This window comes from Onychostoma macrolepis, chromosome 08 (assembly GCF_012432095.1).
Source record: "Onychostoma macrolepis isolate SWU-2019 chromosome 08, ASM1243209v1, whole genome shotgun sequence".
Lineage (NCBI taxonomy): Eukaryota > Metazoa > Chordata > Actinopteri > Cypriniformes > Cyprinidae > Onychostoma > Onychostoma macrolepis.
Window position 1 is genome coordinate 5,213,586 of NC_081162.1, and position 20,547 is coordinate 5,234,132.

General features: G+C 34.5%; 2 protein-coding genes across 5 annotated transcripts in view; one reads left to right on the forward strand and one right to left on the reverse strand.

The window, feature by feature from the left end:
- Window positions 1-10,517, reverse strand: part of si:dkey-32e23.4 (dynamin-1-like protein) — a 42,889-nt gene extending 32,372 nt beyond the window's left edge. The window contains exons 1-8 of one of the 4 annotated variants that reach the window (XM_058783959.1): window positions 10,439-10,517; window positions 9,584-9,655; window positions 5,999-6,100; window positions 5,655-5,796; window positions 4,240-4,278; window positions 2,057-2,103; window positions 1,892-1,960; window positions 1,717-1,803 (exon numbers count right to left, since the gene is read on the reverse strand). In XM_058783959.1, coding sequence (XP_058639942.1) covers window positions 1,717-1,803; window positions 1,892-1,960; window positions 2,057-2,103; window positions 4,240-4,278; window positions 5,655-5,796; window positions 5,999-6,100 — 486 coding nt within the window. In that variant the 5' untranslated portion in view covers window positions 9,584-9,655; window positions 10,439-10,517. Of the gene's footprint in view, window positions 1-1,716; window positions 1,804-1,891; window positions 1,961-2,056; window positions 2,104-4,239; window positions 4,279-5,654; window positions 5,797-5,998; window positions 6,101-9,583; window positions 9,763-10,438 lie in introns of those variants that run through there. The other 3 variants (XM_058783958.1, XM_058783961.1, XM_058783960.1) reach the window with 3 other exon arrangements.
- A 336-nt stretch (window positions 10,518-10,853) lies between these two features.
- Window positions 10,854-20,524, forward strand: rab7b (RAB7b, member RAS oncogene family). The gene is made up of 6 exons (XM_058783962.1): window positions 10,854-11,044; window positions 11,961-12,029; window positions 12,397-12,523; window positions 15,869-16,087; window positions 17,878-18,006; window positions 19,006-20,524. The coding sequence occupies exons 2-6, from the start codon at window positions 11,977-11,979 to the stop codon at window positions 19,090-19,092; spliced, it is 615 nt and encodes a 204-aa protein (XP_058639945.1). The 5' UTR covers window positions 10,854-11,044; window positions 11,961-11,976; the 3' UTR covers window positions 19,093-20,524.
- The last annotated feature ends 23 nt before the right edge of the window (window positions 20,525-20,547 follow it).

Consider the following 20,547-nt stretch of genomic DNA (forward strand, 5'->3'; position numbering starts at 1 on the left):
AACTAGCCCGAATTAAAAATTACTATTTTATTTTATTTTATTTTATTTTATTTTATTATTATTTTTATTTTTTAATATAGAAAATCAGATAGGAGTTTAAATGTCAATCAAAAATATTTTCAATACACAAATATCAACAAATATGAAGGAAGGAATTTTATTTCACTATTTACAGGGTATCTGCAGAATTTGTAAAAATATATTTAAGGCAATTTATGACCCATTTTAAGAGCCGCACAAGTAAAATGAACACAGAATGAGCAGGGTTGGACAATGTCTATGGTAACATACAGTTTTGAGCCATAAAATTACATGATTTACAGTTCAGATACAGGTTTTCACAAAAACAAAAATCTTATACAACAGCGTTTCAGGCTATAGACCGTTTTATGAAAAGGGATCAATCAAGCATATAAATTATTATGTTAATTTAAAACTAGTGCTGGGCAACGATTAATCGCATCCAAAATAAACGTTTTTGTTTATATAATATATCTGTGTGTACTGTGTATATTTATTATGTGTATATAAAGACACACACATACAGTATATATTTTGAAAAGATTTACATGTATTTACATGTATATATTTATTAATATAATTTATATGATATATAAATATATTTAATATATAATCATAACACATTTTTCTTAAATATATACACATACATGGGTGTGTATTCATATATACATAATAAATACACACAATACACACACATATATTATGTACACAAAAACTTTTATTTTGGATGCGATTAATCGCGATTAATCGTTGCCCAGCACTATTTAAAACGTATACATATTACTGTCTTAACTGTTTAGATTTTTAGAAGGCACATCAACTTCTTTCTCATTTACAACTCTATGTGTTTGCTGCGTAAAAACATGAGTTGATATTTGCATTGATCTGACCATAAACAGTAAGAAAGGCTTATTGGAAATGCAGATTCATTCTCTGCCACGAGGTGGCGCTTTAGGAGCGCTGAAATATTGCGGTTTCCCCGGAAACGCTGTACACAAAGCAGTTCAGAGCTCATAAACGCTGCTTTATCAGAAATTATAGTTAAAAATGAAATTAAAATGCCAACGACACGTTTCTGAGGACAGTCGGTTACCTTCAGATACATTCACATAAAGACATCCGCGCCGCGTTTTGACTTGAAGCGCTCATATTTATTCAATGACATCGTTGCCTTTTGAAGTTTAATCCTGCCGTATCGCGACTCATGTCTTTCCGTCCCCAACTGTAAGACCTCTTGAAATTATAATTAAGACATTTCTTTTACCATTTAACGTATTTAAAACTTTTTATGGCCTTAATTTTGATACAACTCACTTTCAGAGTTTTCAAGGACCCGCGGGAGATCTGTATTTAAGGAGCCCGTCGGGCAGGCAGTGATATATTTTGGTAGCCCGACTGGAAAACACAATAGCCCGGGACGTCGGGCTAGCGATTTTGCGAGCCCTGCACTAGTCAAAAGTCTGGCTATGTGAGAATAATAAATCAGTTACTCCAGCATACTGTTTATGGTGTCATTTACTCTGAGAATGTTAGTTTCTTGAACTCATATTTATTTTATTGCTATCATTTTATTTTTATATACTTTATTGTCCTAAAATAACATGTTAAATTGACAGCATTTGATTTCAGTAGGTAACATATAATACTTCTGCAAATTAGTTTGTTTGCATGAACATGTCCAGTCATTGTGGTTACCTTAGTGATGCCAGGTAAGTCAACTAACGTCAGACTGACTACGTTAGGGGAATATATCTTCAGGTAAATGGGCTCTGAACTGATGCCCTGGGGAGGAAAAAGAGATCAATTAAAACAGAGCCTTAAAACAGAACCACAAGAGCATGTCAGACTATATGAAGTGCTTCTACTGCACCTTATGATTGGTACTGCGATCGGTTTCCTCCTCGATCTCCTTCTGGATTTCACTGAAATCTGTGAAAATCTGAGCAAAGAGAAAAGCGCATCTCAATAGAGTCGAGGCTCATAACATTTTCTGAATGACCTATTTCTTCAACAAGAACTCCAACTCTTTAATTACCTGGTTTTTGCAGTGAAGGAAGGTGCCCCATTCCTCTGCTTTGATACCTTTAGAAGAACCAAAGAACGAGAGAGAAAAAACACAAACACACAAGACAATACACAAATCAATATTTATGACACTGAGCCCAGCAGAAAATTCAGCAGAAACCCTTTTCCCATAAAAGACCTCACCGGAAATAAAAGCTTTTTACAGGCTTTGACTGCAAAGAGAACTGACGTGAACGAAATGTGAAATCAATATTCAACCAGAAATGCTGCAGTGGCCAGATACATTAGTACACAACTGAGAGAGTGAAGCCCAAACATGCATTTGCTCTAGTCTCAAAGTGCAGGAAAAACACCAGAAGGATTTAGAAATTAAAACACAACAGATGGAAAAATGATCTAAGTTATAAAGAACGACATTTGCAAAACAGAAGATGAGAAGCACACCAGAAGAATGAAACGGACAGATGAACGTTCATGCAGGCGAACATGCGTTGAAAACAGAGACCTGGATAATTGTTTTGGCTGTTGTGTTTAGCTCCATTCCCTGAGAAAGCAAAGAGAGGACAGCAGAGAGGCGTTAGGAAGAAACGCTACTGTAAAGTGGATTAGGAACAAATTCACAGAAAGATCAGAACACATCAACATTGTCAGAGAGCGGATGTTAAATGGAACATTACGGTTTCAATATGAGTTAAGATCTATGTGTGAAAAATAAAGCAATAATTGCACTTACAGCAACACACTTACAATAACAGTCTATGGGACAAGACATCCCAGAGGGTTTAAAAATGAAACCCATTGAAATATGAAGAAATACGATGCACATAAGAAGCTCTCATTTTGTTAACATGCTTAATGCGTTCTTAACTTTTATATATATATATATATATATATATATATATATATATATATATATATATATATATATATATATATATATATATATATATATATATATATATATATATATATATATATATATATATATATATATATATATATATATATATATATATATATAAAATGACTACAAATATATATAACTACAAATATGTAATATATAACTTCTGTTCAAAGATTTTGGTATCAACAATTGTTTTAATAAATTCATTACTTAAATTAATACTTTTATTCAGGAATAAATTGGTCAAAAACAACATTTATAATGCCAATGTCAGCAAAGATGCATTAAATTGATCAAAGGTTACACAAGATTTTTATTTCAAATAAATTTTATTTTTATATACTTTATTGTCCTAAAATAACATGTTAAATTGACAGCATTTGATTTCAGTAGGTAACATATAATACTTCTGCAAATTAGTTTGTTTGCATGAACATGTCCAGTCATTGTGGTTACCTTAGTGATGCCAGGTAAGTCAACTAACGTCAGACTGACTACGTTAGGGGAATATATCTTCAGGTAAATGGGCTCTGAACTGATGCCCTGGGGAGGAAAAAGAGATCAATTAAAACAGAGCCTTAAAACAGAACCACAAGAGCATGTCAGACTATATGAAGTGCTTCTACTGCACCTTATGATTGGTACTGCGATCGGTTTCCTCCTCGATCTCCTTCTGGATTTCACTGAAATCTGTGAAAATCTGAGCAAAGAGAAAAGCGCATCTCAATAGAGTCGAGGCTCATAACATTTTCTGAATGACCTATTTCTTCAACAAGAACTCCAACTCTTTAATTACCTGGTTTTGCAGTGAAGGAAGGTGCCCCATTCCTCTGCTTTGATACCTTTAGAAGAACCAAAGAACGAGAGAGAAAAACACAAACACACAAGACAATACACAAATCAATATTTATGACACTGAGCCCAGCAGAAAATTCAGCAGAAACCCTTTTCCCATAAAAGACCTCACCGGAAATAAAAGCTTTTTACAGGCTTTGACTGCAAAGAGAACTGACGTGAATGAAATGTGAAATCAATATTCAACCAGAAATGCTGCAGTGGCCAGATACATTAGTACACAACTGAGAGAGTGAAGCCCAAACATGCATTTGCTCTAGTCTCAAAGTGCAGGAAAAACACCAGAAGGATTTAGAAATTAAAACACAACAGATGGAAAAATGATCTAAGTTATAAAGAACGACATTTGCAAAACAGAAGATGAGAAGCACACCAGAAGAATGAAACGGACAGATGAACGTTCATGCAGGCGAACATGCGTTGAAAACAGAGACCTGGATAATTGTTTTGGCTGTTGTGTTTAGCTCCATTCCCTGAGAAAGCAAAGAGAGGACAGCAGAGAGTGCGTTAGGAAGAAACGCTACTGTAAAGTGGATTAGGAACAAATTCACAGAAAGATCAGAACACATCAACATTGTCAGAGAGCGGATGTTAAATGGAACATTACGGTTTCAATATGAGTTAAGATCTATGTGTGAAAAATAAAGCAATAATTGCACTTACAGCAACACACTTACAATAACAGTCTATGGGACAAGACATCCCAGAGGGTTTAAAAATGAAACCCATTGAAATATGAAGAAATACGATACACATAAGAAGCTCTCATTTTGTTAACATGCTTAATGCGTTCTTAACTTTTATATATATATATATATATATATATATATATATATATATATATATATATATATATATATATATATATATATATATATATATATATATATATATATATATATATATATATATATATATATAATATATAACTTCTGTTCAAAGATTTTGGTATCAACAATTGTTTTTTAATTTTGGTATCAACAATTGTTTTAATAAATTCATTACTTAAATTAATACTTTTATTCAGGAATAAATTGGTCAAAAAACAACATTTATAATGCCAATGTCAGCAAAGATGCATTAAATTGATCAAAGGTTACACAAGATTTTTATTTCAAATAAATTCAGTTCTTTTGAACTTTTCAGTCATCAAAAAATCCTGAAAAAAATGTATCAGTTTCCACAAACTGTTTTAACACTGATAATAACAATAAACATTTCTTGAGCAGCAAATCATCATATTAGAATGATTTCTGAAGGACTGAGTAATGATGCAGAAAATTCAGCTTTGATCACAGGAATAAATGTAATTTTCTTTAAATATTAAAATAGAAACATTTTCAACTGTAATTGTTTTTACAGAATTTTTGATCAAATTAAAATATCTAACCAACTTCAAACTTGAGCTATAGTTTAACTAGTACGTTTCTTATTACCATGTAAAATGTTTATGAATTATGGTGATATTTTTGAGATGTGTATTTTTGAGATGTGTGTGTGTGTGTATTTTAGCATGTATGCTCTACTACTAAACCCAGAGAATTTCTTAAAAATTTTTACTTTAAGAACACTGAAAAAATATTTGGCCTACTTGTATTTCAAGGTGTGCAAAGCAAGCACTTCTGTGCTAGACATGTTCTTGTGTGAAAAACTGTAACTCTGTAACTTTTTTTCATTATGTTCAAAACTTTCAGGCTGTGTCGTTAAACCTAGCAAGTTACCTAGACAGCATTTCCGGGCATCACAGTTATGACAGCCAAAAATACTGTTTAGGTTAAAAGACCACAATTTTTTGAGACACAGTATTTGTGTCTGCAGTCAATATAGTAAAACACTTGTAAACTGTTACCATTGTCTTGTTTCCGCCTCTCCTCCAGCGGGGGCACGTTCACCAGCTGTAACACTAGAGGGCGCCGAGTCACTATTCCTGAACCTCGGGGCAGAAAATCTCTTCCAACCAAACTCTCCAATACTGAACTCTTTCCACTGCTCTGTAGATTCATTTGAAGAACAAGAGCACATGCTTGACTTCATAGGGAAAATACTGGAACTGTGTTTACATGTAGGCCTACTTCATGACGTTGATGATTTATTATCACAAAACAAAGATCACGCCTGAAGTAGTGACGGTTTACATTCTAATACACAGCATATAGACTCAAATTCACACCTTTCATGTTTTTCACGACTCACCTGTGACCCCACGACTACGATCTGAGGAAGCTGGATGATCTCGGCTCCAACTGTGAGGAAAACCTCCTGCAGTCTGTTAATGATGGGAATCAGAGTTTCCATCTATGAAAGAGAGAAAAAATTAAAATGATGCACTAATTAAAAGCATTAATCAATAGAGATACATACATTTTGTGTATGATCACTTTTTCTTTTATATGTTTTAATAAGTACAGGACCGAATAAGTATGTTGTTTCTCTTTTAAATAATTATAAGTTACTCTGAATGACAATGGAACATTATTTCACCCATATTTTTACATTTTATTTTCAAAAAGTTAAAGTGCATTTGCATTTAATATGCTTTATATATTAAATCATTTATATATATATATATATATATATATATATATATATATATATATATATATATATACAGTGAGGAAAATAAGTATTTGAACACCCTGCTATTTTGCAAGTTCTCCCACTTAGTAATCATGGAGGGTCTGAAATTGTCATCGTGGGTGCATGTCCACTGTGAGAGACATAATCTAAAAAAAAATCCAGAAATCACAATGTATGATTTTTAACTATTTATTTGTATGCTAAAGCTGCAAATAAGTATTTGAACACCTGAGAAAATCAATGTTAATATTTGGTACAGTAGCCTTTGTTTGCAATTACAGAGGTCAAACGTTTCCTGTAGTTTTTCACCAGGTTTGCACACACTGCAGGAGGGATTTTGGCCCACTCCTCCACACAGATCTTCTCTAGATCAGTCAGGTTTCTGGCCTGTCGCTGAGAAACACGGAGTTTGAGCTCCCTCAAAGATTCTCTATTGGGTTTAGGTCTGGAGACTGGCTAGGCCACGCCAGAACCTTGATATGCTTCTTACAGAGCCACTCCTTGGTTATCCTGGCTGTGTGCTTGGTCATTGTCATGTTGGATGACCCAGCCTCGACCCATCTTCAATGCTCTAACTGAGGGAAGGAGGTTGTTCCCCAAAATCTCGCAATACATGGCCCCGGTCATCCTCTCCTTAATACAGTGCAGTCGCCCTGTCCCATGTGCAGAAAAACACCCCCAAAGCATGATGCTACCACCCCCATGCTTCACAGTAGGGATGGTGTTCTTGGGATGGTACTCATCATTCTTCTTCCTCCAAACACATTTAGTGGAATTATGACCAAAAAGTTCTATTTTGGTCTCATCTGACCACATGACTTTCTCCCATGACTCCTCTGGATCATCCAAATGGTCATTGGCAAACTTAAGTCGGGCCTGGACATGTGCTGGTTTAAGCAGGGGAACCTTCCGTGCCATGCATGATTTCAAACCATGACGTCTTAGTGTATTACCAACAGTAACCTTGGAAACGGTGGTCCCAGCTCTTTTCAGGTCATTGACCAGCTCCTCCCGTGTAGTTCTGGGCTGATTTCTCACCTTTCTTAGGATCATTGAGACCCCACGAGGTGAGATCTTGCATGGAGCCCCAGTCCGAGGGAGATTGACAGTCATGTTTAGCTTCTTCCATTTTCTAATGATTGCTCCAACAGTGGACCTTTTTCACCAAGCTGCTTGGCAATTTCCCGTAGCCCTTTCCAGCCTTGTGGAGGTGTACAATTTTGTCTCTAGTGTCTTTGGACAGCTCTTTGGTCTTGGCCATGTTAGTAGTTGGATTCTTACTGATTGTATGGGGTGGACAGGTGTATTTATGCAGCTAACGACCTCAAACAGGTGCATCTAATTTAGGATAATAAATGGAGTGGAGGTAGACATTTTAAAGGCAGACTAACAGGTCTTTGAGGGTCAGAATTCTAGCTGATAGACAGGTGTTCAAATACTTATTTGCAGCTGTATCATACAAATAAATAGTTAAAAATCATACATTGTGATTTCTGGATTTTTTTTTAGATTATGTCTCTCACAGTGGACATGCACCTCGATGACAATTTCAGACCCCTCCATGATTTCTAAGTGGGAGAACTTGCAAAATAGCAGGGTGTTCAAATACTTATTTTCCTCACTGTATATATATATATATATATAATTACAGTCTTAATTCGCACTTACATCTGAGCAGAAAGTCCTAAATTCATAAAATAGTGCCCAAGTTTATACTTGAAACAAGAACATATATCTGCCATTGTGGTTTATTTTTCCACTGGCAGATTTGTTAATGTTTAAATCATAAACTCAAACACACACACACACACACACACACATACACACATACATACATACATACATACATACATACATACATATATATATGGGTGATTCTTTTATTTTTATTATATTTTTTAAAAATACATCATTTTGGACAAATTCCTCTTTCTTTGTCAAACTAACAATAAAACCACCTTAAAAACTTTTTACTACCTTTCTATTATGATTTTTTTCATACTCAAACTCCTTATAGGTTTCAAAATCACTGTTTTCTCCTTGTCGCACACCCAGACTTTTAATGTACCTGAATTAAGCACTAGTAAAATAATTAAAATACATTATAGCATTTAATGTGAGACCACTGTCAATACTTTTTATATAAAATATAGCTGTCACACAGTATTGGTGTCATTTCCACCACAACACTGTAATGTCCCTTTAAAAAGTTTAAGTTAAATAAGAGTATTTTGCATACATGAAATGCTAAGTATTAATTCAAAGCTAATCAGTGAAGCTATCTTCCATTTTTTCACAAAAAACTACAGAAATGTCATTTCCACCCAGTCATTTCCACAACAATTTCCTCTGTGGTGGAAATGACATTCATGGATACAAAGTACAACTGATATGTTTAATGACTTTGTGAATTGAGTTTAATGAGTGTGATGAGTTTAAGACTTTTTCTAATAAATATCTCTGCTGTTTCTCTACATTCACTTTAATTTATTGTCACTTCCACAACACCTTGTCATTTCCATCACCACACATATTTAAAAAATATTTTAAAAGTTTTCATCAGACATTAAAAATGTATCCACAATTTATGAGATCATGCTCTACTTAATATAAAAATTCAAGTTATATTTATTTTCTAATAAGCTCTTACCCAAACCAATATTACATTTCCGAGTGTGACAGGTGTACAGTTCAGCATTTGGTCCTTAGGGCAGTTATTTTATCTCATTGACAAATGTATAATTATTGTACATTGTGGAAAAACTGGTAAAACTAGTTACAAAAATGATCTTAGACCATTCTTGAGTGGCATAAGTTATTCTGCTTTTAAATAACAGCTGTATATTGAGATGTGGTGGAAATGACACATACATACACACATATACATATATATATATATTACGCTTCATATGTAAAATAATTTGATTTGACAATAATGACAATAATTTGATTTGATTAATTTGCAGTACACTCACACATATATATATATATACACACATATACATAGCCACAGCCATTAAATGCACAAGTCTGCACAAATGACCCATTCGTGCAACAAAATTAGACTAATATGATATTTAATTTACAGCTAAATTGAATATTTCACGACAGACATCAGCCCTGCAGGGTGCGATGCTGCCAGCAGAACAAGGTTACACGAGAGGAGAAACGATATAAACATTAGCAAAACAGGCTACATACCTCGCCGTAATGCGATGTGTCGAGCCTTCTGCAAGATTACACGATCAGAGCGTTATAACGCTCACTGTCAAGCTGCAAATATGGAAAATACAACGTATAGTCACGAGAAGACCGACATGTTTTGAGGTTTCGCTTTTCTGCGCCCTTACAGTAGGCTGTCAAAGACGGATTCGGCGTCAGCTACAAATAATTTGATTGGCTAATGTATTGATGACGTTAGAGTTTATTTTCAGCTCATTGGATAAAAGACATATCAATCATAACGTGTCATGGCCGCTTCTCCACGCCCCTTTCCAACATCAGGACCCCTACAATATTTAATCTGTGGGCTTCAAAATCACAGTAGTATTAGGATTTAGGTAATTCTTATGGAATTACGAGAAAAACAACATTTTAAAATGTTAGAAATGCGTCGAATCTATTAGGATGTTTGTGTAAAATCACATGACAGACGAAAAAGATACGAGTTAGGGAAGTAACTTAGTTTGGTGAGGTATTGAGGAAGTGTGAATGAGTCCGAATTTAGACACAAATGATCAAAATGTGCAAATCACATGACATGGGAGGGACGGGGACCCTAAGGCAAAAACCAGCACAGGAAGAGCCTCTCCCTGTCCTGTTTTTTTTTTTTTTTTTTTTCTATTAAACTTATCATAAATGCGCTTTCAGATAAGTTTGAGTTGTATACAAAAGTTTTAGAATTGCATTAAGTTTACTCGTTAAATTCTTTAATTCAAACGTGTGCATGCATACCCATATGGGCTGTGCATAATATGATAGCTACTGAATGTGGCTGGAAAAAAGTTGTTTTTATATATAATTATTTAGTTTTGTTGGCTTGTATGTTTTACTCACCCAAAAAGCGAAATTAGAAATAAAATGTAGAATAAACTAACTGCTATAAAGTGGAGGATTCATTTCCTCTTCATCGCCATCTTGGAGTCATTATAACATGAGGGAGGGCTTTTCCAGCTGAGCTTAGTAATGGGAAGTCCGATTCATTCTAGCGAATCGGTTCTTCTGGACGACTCATTTCAAAAACCGATTCGCTTATCGCTCAAAAGGGTTCTAAGACTTAACGTGGCATTTTGTAGTAGGTTTTAGTCAAATATTAGTGTTTGTTGTGTTGTTAAACACTCTACCATGTCAGCCACCTCACTGTTTTTCTCCCTAAAGTCTCTCTATACTGTAGACCGATTTAAATCTCCTTGCGAATCGGTTCGAATGAATCACTCAATAGAACCGGTTAAAACACAATGCGCTCGTGATTCGAACATCAATATTTTGCGTCAGTCCCTTGTGACTCTACAGTCATGTCCTGTTCTGCTAGGAAGAAACACATTATACTCTACAACAGCTGATGTGCATCTGGATCATAAGAAACACTGGGTGATTTTTTTGAAGATTCAGACGCGCAGCGAATATCAAAACAGCCGCGACGGTAAACGCGAAGAGGTGAAGGTAAATTGTCTTGACAGTTTGTTTTTCTCACAAAATCTGTCAAGCTGATTGGTGCATAGAATGTTATATTATTTTAGACCCGTCTGCTCTTTGATGTTTTTGCACTTATTAATTTCATAATGTGGATTAAACGTATCGTTCTATCGATTGGTTCTGTATCATCATAGCATAAAATATCTGTCCTTGCCGGGACAAAGTACTTGCTCGCACAGAACAAAGACTTTGTGGCTTTCGCTTCTGTCTGAAATTCGTTTCAGTAATGCATTTGTTTCGATGTAACTGCATGTTTACACGACTGTGACGTCACATGACTCAATGAATCACATGAATTCATTCTTTGTACTTCAGCCACTGCATGAACACTGAAGATGTACAGTTTGATTTGTCCTTCGTTTTAGAATATAGGTTATTGATCATAACACTAGCTGTGCAACTGACAGCAAAACCGGTGATCAATTAATCGGATTATTTGTTCTAATAATATTCCATTAATAGTTATGCAGTGCCCCCATTCAGAAATTGGGCAATTTCAAGCCTATAAAAATATGTAATAAAAAAGTGATTGTGAATGTAAAAATATAAAAACAGACCCCAACAATAATGACATTTGTTACCAAAATTGTCATTATTGATTCTGATTTTGTCATTTCTCGGACTTTGTGAAGGACAATGCATAAATGACCTAATGACAATTCATACTGTATATTAATCTAATCTAATATTTTAATTAGTTATTTTTATGCTGTTGCGAATAGCAATTAAACAATAAATATGTACTTGTAACCGTGACATATTACAGTCATTTTTAGTTCATTTAAAGTCTCAGCTTTTACAGTGTAAGTTTACCTGTCATGCATTTGTCTGTGGCAAACAAAGCTTCTTCTGCTGCTGTCTAATATCCGTCTCTGCTTCACAGCTTTCTTCTACACATCATGGCCTCTCGTAAGAAGGTGCTGCTCAAAGTGATCATCCTAGGGGATTCTGGGTAAGTGTTTGTGCTACATCTTTGTATTATCCGTGACGTTTAGATTGTTATAATCAGCCGGCGTTGCCGTATTCACGCAGCTCAATCGCTCTTATCAGCAGTGACACTTTGTCCTCTGTCATGCATATCTAAAGAAGCTGTACATATGTCAACAAAACCGGCTTGACATGACTCAGGGAATTCCCCTGACTTCCCATCGTCCACGGCCTCAGTGTAGGTGCAGTTGGAATTTGCTCGGTCCTGATGGCCAATCACACTATCTGTGAAGAATGTTATCAAGCTATGCAGCTCAAAGATGATGATATCAGCTGAAGCATTGCTCACTACATTGCCTGTTGAATGCATTTGTCCCGTTTGTCTTTGACAGAGTTGGGAAGACCTCTTTGATGAACCAGTACGTGAATAATAAGTTCAGTAATCAGTATAAAGCCACAATCGGAGCTGATTTCCTGACTAAGGAGGTGATGGTGGATGACAGACTGGTCACCATGCAGGTTTGCATTCATGTGTATTTATTTAATCATAAGAGTGCATTTCATTTCCAAAGGAATGCAGATGCAAATTAGCTCGTGCACAACACTTTTGTTGTGCATGGTCCTTGAATAAATAAAAAAATACTACCGTTCAAAAGCTTGGGGGCAGAAGAATTTGAGGTTAAGAGGTTAGGTTAATACTTGTATTAAGCAAAGATGCATTAAATTGATCAAAAGTTACAGTAAAGACATAATGTTACAAAATATTTTTTTATTTCAAATAAATGATGTTCTTTTGAACGTTCTATTCATCAAAGAATCCTGAAAAATAAAATGCATCACAGTTTCCACAGAAATATGAAGCTGCACTACTGTTTTTAACATTGATAATAATCAGAAATGTTTCTTGAGCAGTATATCAGAATGATTTCTGAAGATCATGTGACGCTGAGGACTGGAGTAATGATGCTGAAAATTTAGCTTTGCATCACAGGAATTAATTACATTTTAAAATGTATTAAAATAGAAAACAGTTCTTTTAAATTGTAATGATATTTCATAATATTACTTTGTTCTGTATTCGTGATCAAATAAATGCAGCCTTGGTGAGCAGAAGAGTCTTCAAAAACATGCAAAAATCCCAAACTTTTGAATGAAAGTGTAATTCATGTATAGGTGAATATCATAAAGAAATGTTTGGGGCATAATTCACCCTAAAATAAAAAAAAAATAAAAATAATAATCAATCAGTCAAAAAGTAAATTTATTTGAAAATAATTTTTAAAAAATGCAGATGTTTTGCATATTTTTTATTTTATTTGTGTAGTTTAATTTGTATGGTTTAAAGCAGCTTTATAGAAAAAAGAACACTAAAAGAAAGAAAAGTGAGCAAGGCAAATATGACATTATTGTATAATTTATGGCCATTTTTATGCCAATTGTAATCTTTAAATAAATAATTCTTCCTTTGATTTTGGAGTAAAAAGGCGTAATATTTCTTAAAAATGAACTTTGTCAGATTCACTCTTATATGTCTATAGTAGCAGTGATTTATCATTTAAATGAAATGAATAAGTGGCCAGTGTGCTGTGAAGATGACCCTGTCATTTCCTTAACAACCATTATTTTGTGAACAATTCCTCAGCAGTAATCATCTCTGGTCATGTGACATGATGAAACACTGCATAATAAGCAGCACAGTCATCTCACAAATATGAATCCTCTGTAGTTACTCATAGCTAATGGGTGGGATCTCATCTCATCTCTTTATTTCACATGATCAGCAGAAGAACTTTGAGGTCAGAATGAGTCACATTTAGTTTGACGTTTGGTAAACCCCTGGTATTTTGCCATTCAGATTTACTTGTCAGCCATGTTGTAACCTGTATGACCGGTCATGTGATGTAGATCCCACATGCCCAGACAAGCAGCACTTGGGAAGTTATTCCTGAAAAGCAATTTGTTAGAAAATATTAGTTATTATTTCTGTATTGTAATACTGTAGTTATTCTATTTGAGCAGTTACTCAGTGTTGGGGAAAGTTACTTTTAAGAGTAATGCATTACAATATTGCATTACTCCCTAAAAAAGTAACTTATTACTTTTCAAATCTGGGCTAAATGTGAACATTGCACGCTTGTTTGTTTTTAATATAAAAAGTTCAATTTTTGGTAAATGTAAAAGCCCTTTCAAACCAAAACGTGAAACGAATGAGCCTCGGGCTGGAGGGAAAGTCAATTCAGGAGAAGAAAGTTCAGCACTCTTCAGAAAAGAAAAAAAATTAAGCACAAATGTTAGTTGATCTAAAGTAATGTTTGCTTATTAGTATGACTGAATTTGATAATTGAAGCTCAGCAGCAAAGACATTCGTTAATAAATTGGGATTAAATACATAAAGGATATTTGTGTTATTTACCATTTAATTATTGCAGATTTGTCATATTCTGAGTTTGCATTTCACTGTTTTTGTGCAAGTGAGATGAGTAAGTCTAGAACTAAGCACACATAGGGCACACATTGCCTCTGCACTTCCAATTTTTCTCAACATGGGGACAAGAGAGCTGTCAATCAATAAATGGGAAAACAAAGTAACTGGCGTTACTTATTTGAAAATATAACTCCGATATTTTCTTGTAAATTAAAAAGTAATGTGTTACTTAAAAGTAATCTGATTACATAACTCACGTTACTTGTAATGCGTTACCACTAACACTGCTCATGATTATTTTACTAATGCATTTATGAATCCCATATTAGCCTTTACCATGAGTTTCTTTCTCCTGCTGAACACAAAAGAAGGTATCTTGACGAATGTGTGCAATCAAATAGTTGCTGGTCCCCAATGACTTAAGTAATACATGGAAGGCAATGGGGACCAGCAACTGTTTGGCAGTGATGGGGATAACGGCGTTATTTATTTATTCAGTAACGAGTAATCAAACGAATTACTGTTTCCCCTGTTACAACGCCGTTACCGTTACTGACAATAAAATGCGGCGTTACTATAATCTATTATAATTAACTTGCAGGATTGACGCGCTACATGTAAACGATATTCTTTGTTGTATTTTCCTGTCAAAATAACAGAGTTCCTTTGGAATTCTTCAGCTTTTAAGAACTGCCGGGTTCTCTGGTAGTGGGCGGAACTAATGCGCTAGCGACAATCTCATTGGCTGGCGCTCACCTATTATCGTCCCTCTTTTGATTTCAGCAAATCAATTTGAGCGAACGCAGACAACGTGATTAATATTCATGAACCCAGCAGCTCATTAATCCTTAGTACGTTTTGTATTGTTATTAGTAGTAGAATTCGTAGTAGTGTCGTTATCTTATCAATTTCAGTCAACATGACAAATATGCATTCATACTTGGTTATTCTAATTACTAAAGTTCTATAGATGCTAATAATGCTAAATTATCATAATATCATATTATAATGCTTTGCTGACTGATTCTTAGTGTCAGTAGATAAATAATGTAGAGTAATGTACAATGTTGTATAATAAAAATTTATTCTATTTAGTGTCCATTTCATTCATTTAACACATTTAATATTGGGGGCATCCAAGTTATTTCACACATTTGAATTTTTTTTTCTTTTTTTATGTAACACAATAGTTACTTTCCCTGGTAATTAGTTACTTTTATAATGATGTAACTCAGTTACTATTTGTGAGAAGTAACTAGTAACCATAACTAATTACTTTTTTAAAGTAACGTGCCCAACACTGCTGTTTGGTGACTAAATGATGACAGATTTTTAGGTGAATCCCATTTATAAAGGCAAACAATATAATGGCAAAAATGAAAGTATTGTTAAGCAAATGGTTGTTATTTACTGTAAATAACTGCATTTTCTTCTTTCAGATTTGGGACACGGCGGGTCAGGAGCGCTTTCAGTCTCTGGGCGTGGCGTTCTACAGAGGGGCGGACTGCTGCGTGCTGGTGTACGACGTCACGGCACCAACTACATTCAAGACTATGGACAGCTGGAGGGACGAGTTTCTCATTCAGGCCAGTCCTCGTGACCCGGAGAACTTCCCCTTTGTTGTGCTGGGCAACAAAATCGACCTGGAGAACCGGCAGGTCAGTGTGCAGACTAGAGCTGGCCTTGGTTTTAAAGAGTTCAAATTCGTAGAATGAGTGCATGAGCAGTGTGTTTTCAATGGTTGATTGAGGCTGCGTTCCACTTGCAAACTTCCCTAAGCACCCCCCCTTGGGGGAATCCCTGCTGCCATTTTGAAGTGCGTTCCACTTCATGAAGTGAACGAGGGAAGTTTATATGGACAGACCCTCGACCCCTCGATTTTGACAGAGGGAGCGACTCTGGTTCATATGCACATAGACCACAATGCAACACGATTATGATGTCATCGCAGATTGCGTTGAATTTATCCCCACCCCAAACAACTCTATAATATATAAATTATTATTATTTTTTTTTTTTACGTTTATAACAACCCAAGCATATCTATACACATACAGAATACTGCACCAAACAAGGGGAAAATTGTAAACAATAAACCAACTCTATAGTGGATTCTAAGTGATCAAGGGCTCTTAGGACGTTTTCAACATTGACAATAATCAGAAATGTTTCTTGAGGAGCAAATCAGCATATTATTATGATTTCTGAAACATCATGTAACACTGAAGACTGGAGTAATGATGCTGAAAGTTCATCTTTGATCACAGGAATAAATTACATTTTATAATATATTCAAACAGAAAACAGTTATTTTAAATTGTAATAATATTTCACAGTATTGCTGTTTTTACTGTATTTTTAATCAAATAAATGCAGCATTTATGAGCATAAGCGACTTCTTTCAAAAACATAAAAAAATCTTTGCAGCAGCAGTGTACATAAAATAGCTTAAATTGACGTTTTACCTAATAAATAACTGACAATATTTGAAAAGAAAGAAAGAAAGAGAAATTATAGCAGACAAGGTTAAAATCCTTTCACATTGATCAAATGAAATTTCAACACCGCATTGACCTCCATGTGAAAAGCATTGCAGAAAGCGTTAAAGGAACTCCGTTGGACAAGGTTGCTAGGTAGCAAGCAAACTGGACATGTACATGGTAAGCAGAGAAAATAGTGATGGGTATTTGAGGTTAGATCAGATTCGTTTGCTTTGATTCGTCTCAGAAAGCACATTCAATTTCTCTGAATGTCAGGATCTGCCTTTGCCGTTCTGTCGTGTCATCTTGTTTTGATCTTTATGTCATGCAGATTGTGTGGTAATCATCGGCTGTGCTTAGAAAGGTCAGCTGCAAATGAGGGTAAAATGAAAACCGTTTGAACTTTGTCTGCATTATATGCTTGACCTCCTGTGCAAGCAGCACCGTGTGTAGCTTGATGCTCCTATTTTGCTCACCAAGGCTGCATTTATTTGATCAAAAATACAGTAAAAACTGTAATAATGTGAAATATTATTCCAATTTAAAACAACTGTTTTCTATTTGAATATATTTTCAAATGTAATTTATTCCTGTGATGCAGCGCTGAATTTTCAGCATCATTACTCCAGTCTTCAGTGTCACATGATCTTCAGAAATCATTCTAATTTGCTGCTTAAGAAACATTTCTGACTATTATTATCAATGCTTCATATTTTTGTGGAAACTGACTGCATTTATGTGAAACGAATTTGTAACATTACGTCACTTTTGATCAATTTAATATATACTTGCTGAATAAATGTAATTTCTTAACTTTTTTAATGGTAGTCTATGTGAAGGACTCTTATTGGACAATAATTAGAACTGGGAACATTGTCGATCAAGAGAATATCAAGTGACTTAATAAAATGGTATGAGCCATGTTGTAATTCATAATTTCATCCCCGGATCCTTTGTATTTTGCACAGGTAACGACAAAGCGAGCTCAAGCGTGGTGTCAGAGTAAGAACAACATCCCCTATTTTGAGACCAGTGCCAAAGAAGCCATTAACGTGGACCAGGCCTTCCAAACTATCGCTCGCAATGCACTCAAACAGGTACAGGATGCTCGATTTCAGAAATGCCATTCAACAAATATGTCACTTTCAGTAAGCTTACTCGTCAGCCACACACCAGATGGCCTTTAGATACTGTTTGATATCAGATGAAAAATAATCTATAAACTTTCTTCTATAGGAAACGTTTAGTAGAATGTTCACGCTGCTCTTTTCAGTACAAAAAACAATATACAAGTAGTTTGTACAACTTGTGCTATATTCTCCAATTTGTAAAATCTCATTTGTGAATATTCAGATATGCTGTAACGGATTTAATGTCTGTGATGTTAGAGATTCAGAATATTAGACTTAAATATTGGTATTTTTGTCATGCAAAGCCATTTTATGACTTCAAAAAAATATATAAAAATATAAAAAAAGAACAGTGAAGTATTAATAATAATATATGATAATATTAATAATATGAATATAAGTGATATTAATTATTTTTATGGCACTTTTCTTTCTCGGAGCATTTGAGCCACTGCTTTCATTGTAGGGAAAAGTTTTAACATTCTGCAAAATTTCTTTTTTGTTTTATGTAAAAAAATAAATAAATGTCAGACAGTAGAAGAACAATTTTTGGTTCCCCAAAGAACCTTTCTGAACAATTTTTAAAATAACCTTTTTTTTTTTCTTAATTTGAAGAATATTTGTAAAAATCTAGATAAGCTTGTCCACTGTTAAGAACCTTTTGTGGAATGAAAAAATAAATAAAAGTTAAGCGATGCCACTGAAGAACCAATTTAGAACCTTTAAGTTAACAGTTCTTAAAAGAACCGTTTTTTCTTAGTCTGAAAAACATTTGAATAATCCGAAGAACCTTTTTCCACTATAAAAACCCTTTTGTTCAATGGAAAGGTCGCATGAATGGTAAATATTTCTTTATGGAAGGAGCCATCAATTTCCAATAAGGAACTTACATTTTTAGGAATGTATTTAACTGGCTGGGTTTTGTTGTTAAATAAACACTAAATCTGAAATGAACTGAACTTTCAGGAGTCGGTGGAGACGTATGACTTCCCTGACCAGATTAAACTAAGAGACGACAGACCTGTGTCTAGCAGTGATGGCTGCAGCTGCTGAAGGAAACACGAAACTGGGGACGGGAAGAGAAAGAGCCAACATTGGGGAAGGGAGAGATAGAGATGGAAAAGATCCAGGCCTGTTATTCTAGCATCCATCCTCCCCTTTTCCTCCTTTGAAACCTCCAGAGTATCAAATGCCACATGTGAAAGCTGAACATCCATTTTCTTGCTGAACTCCAAGTAAACGTGTGGTACGATAAACTGTCGAGGAACAGGAAGACCAATGTGTTGCGTATCCTCTGACATTGCATTTATTACGAGTCCTGCTATCACTACAGCTGTCCGAGAATTTCCCTGTCGCTACTCCTGCTGAGCAATATGATTTTCTTTTCTCAGAAATTATTCTTTGGTCTGCTAGTTCATTGTGCCTTTTTAATTCTTACTATTGGTTATTGCTATCAATGTTTCACTCCTATGCTGAATGAATATTCGTTCAAAAAAAGACATTACATATGTAATAGGGCTGGGAAATATAATATTAATAAAATGTTTTATCTGCCATTTAAAATCAATTTGTTTACACCATAGCTTCTCAGTAAAACAAACAAAAAAAAAAGACATTCAGAAATGAGTTAGTCAATTAATTTGATTTATCATTCAAAAATGATTATGGAAGTCCCTGTTTCACATTTCAAATGTTTAAAATTTGAAAAATAGGTAATTGTTTTTTTATTAGTGTGCGCATAAATATGATTTTTAGATGCATCTATGAAGGAAAAAGGTGTGGAAAATGCCTTTTTTTTCTCCTGTATTTTTTACTTCAGACATTTAAAATCCACTTCAAAAAATTGCTGTTTGTTTGAAATGATAGTTCCTCTAAATAAATACATCAGGGCAAATGACTGTTGTCAAAAGATAAAAATAACAATAATATATGATTTCTTCACTCATCTCCCAGCCCTACTATGTAACATGTCATGAATTAATATGGATGTGGTGACAGTGCATTACCTTGAACATAAGGGTACTGAGATTGTCTAGGTTGACTTCAACATTAAATCTGAAAACACTTTAGTCTTAGTTGGACTGTAAGTACTTCTGAAAATGTTTTAAGCCACTTAATTGTCTCTGTAACATATTTCTCTCATGCCAGTTATAACAGTTTACAAAACATGTATGTTTTTGCACATATAGCTGTTGAGTATGTCAACGTGTTTCATCAAGAGGTCATGTATTAAGTAATCAGGTTAGAAGCACACTAATGATGTTACGTCATGCTTAACTCAGTGTTTTGATTTACCTTTGGACATTACATGCTATGCCTGTATTCATTAATATATATCCATACTCAACCCAAGAGCTCCTCCATTTTATATGCCGAAATGCAAAAAAAAAGGAGGAAAAAAAAAATGTAGGCATCATTTTTATTTTGGCCAAATGAAAGAATGACACCAAAACCAAAAAATAAATAAAGATGCATTTACAACCAAGCCCGGCTGTTAATTCCACATTA

Bases quoted from the DNA above. Each gene is read 5' to 3' on its own strand.
- rab7b (XM_058783962.1), top strand. From the start codon at position 11,977: ATGGCCTCTCGTAAGAAGGTGCTGCTCAAAGTGATCATCCTAGGGGAT. The intron at 12,524-15,868 runs GTTTGCATTCAT...TTCTTCTTTCAG, and splicing joins ACAGACTGGTCACCATGCAG to ATTTGGGACACGGCGGGTCA. The intron at 18,007-19,005 runs GTACAGGATGCT...CTGAACTTTCAG, and splicing joins CTCGCAATGCACTCAAACAG to GAGTCGGTGGAGACGTATGA.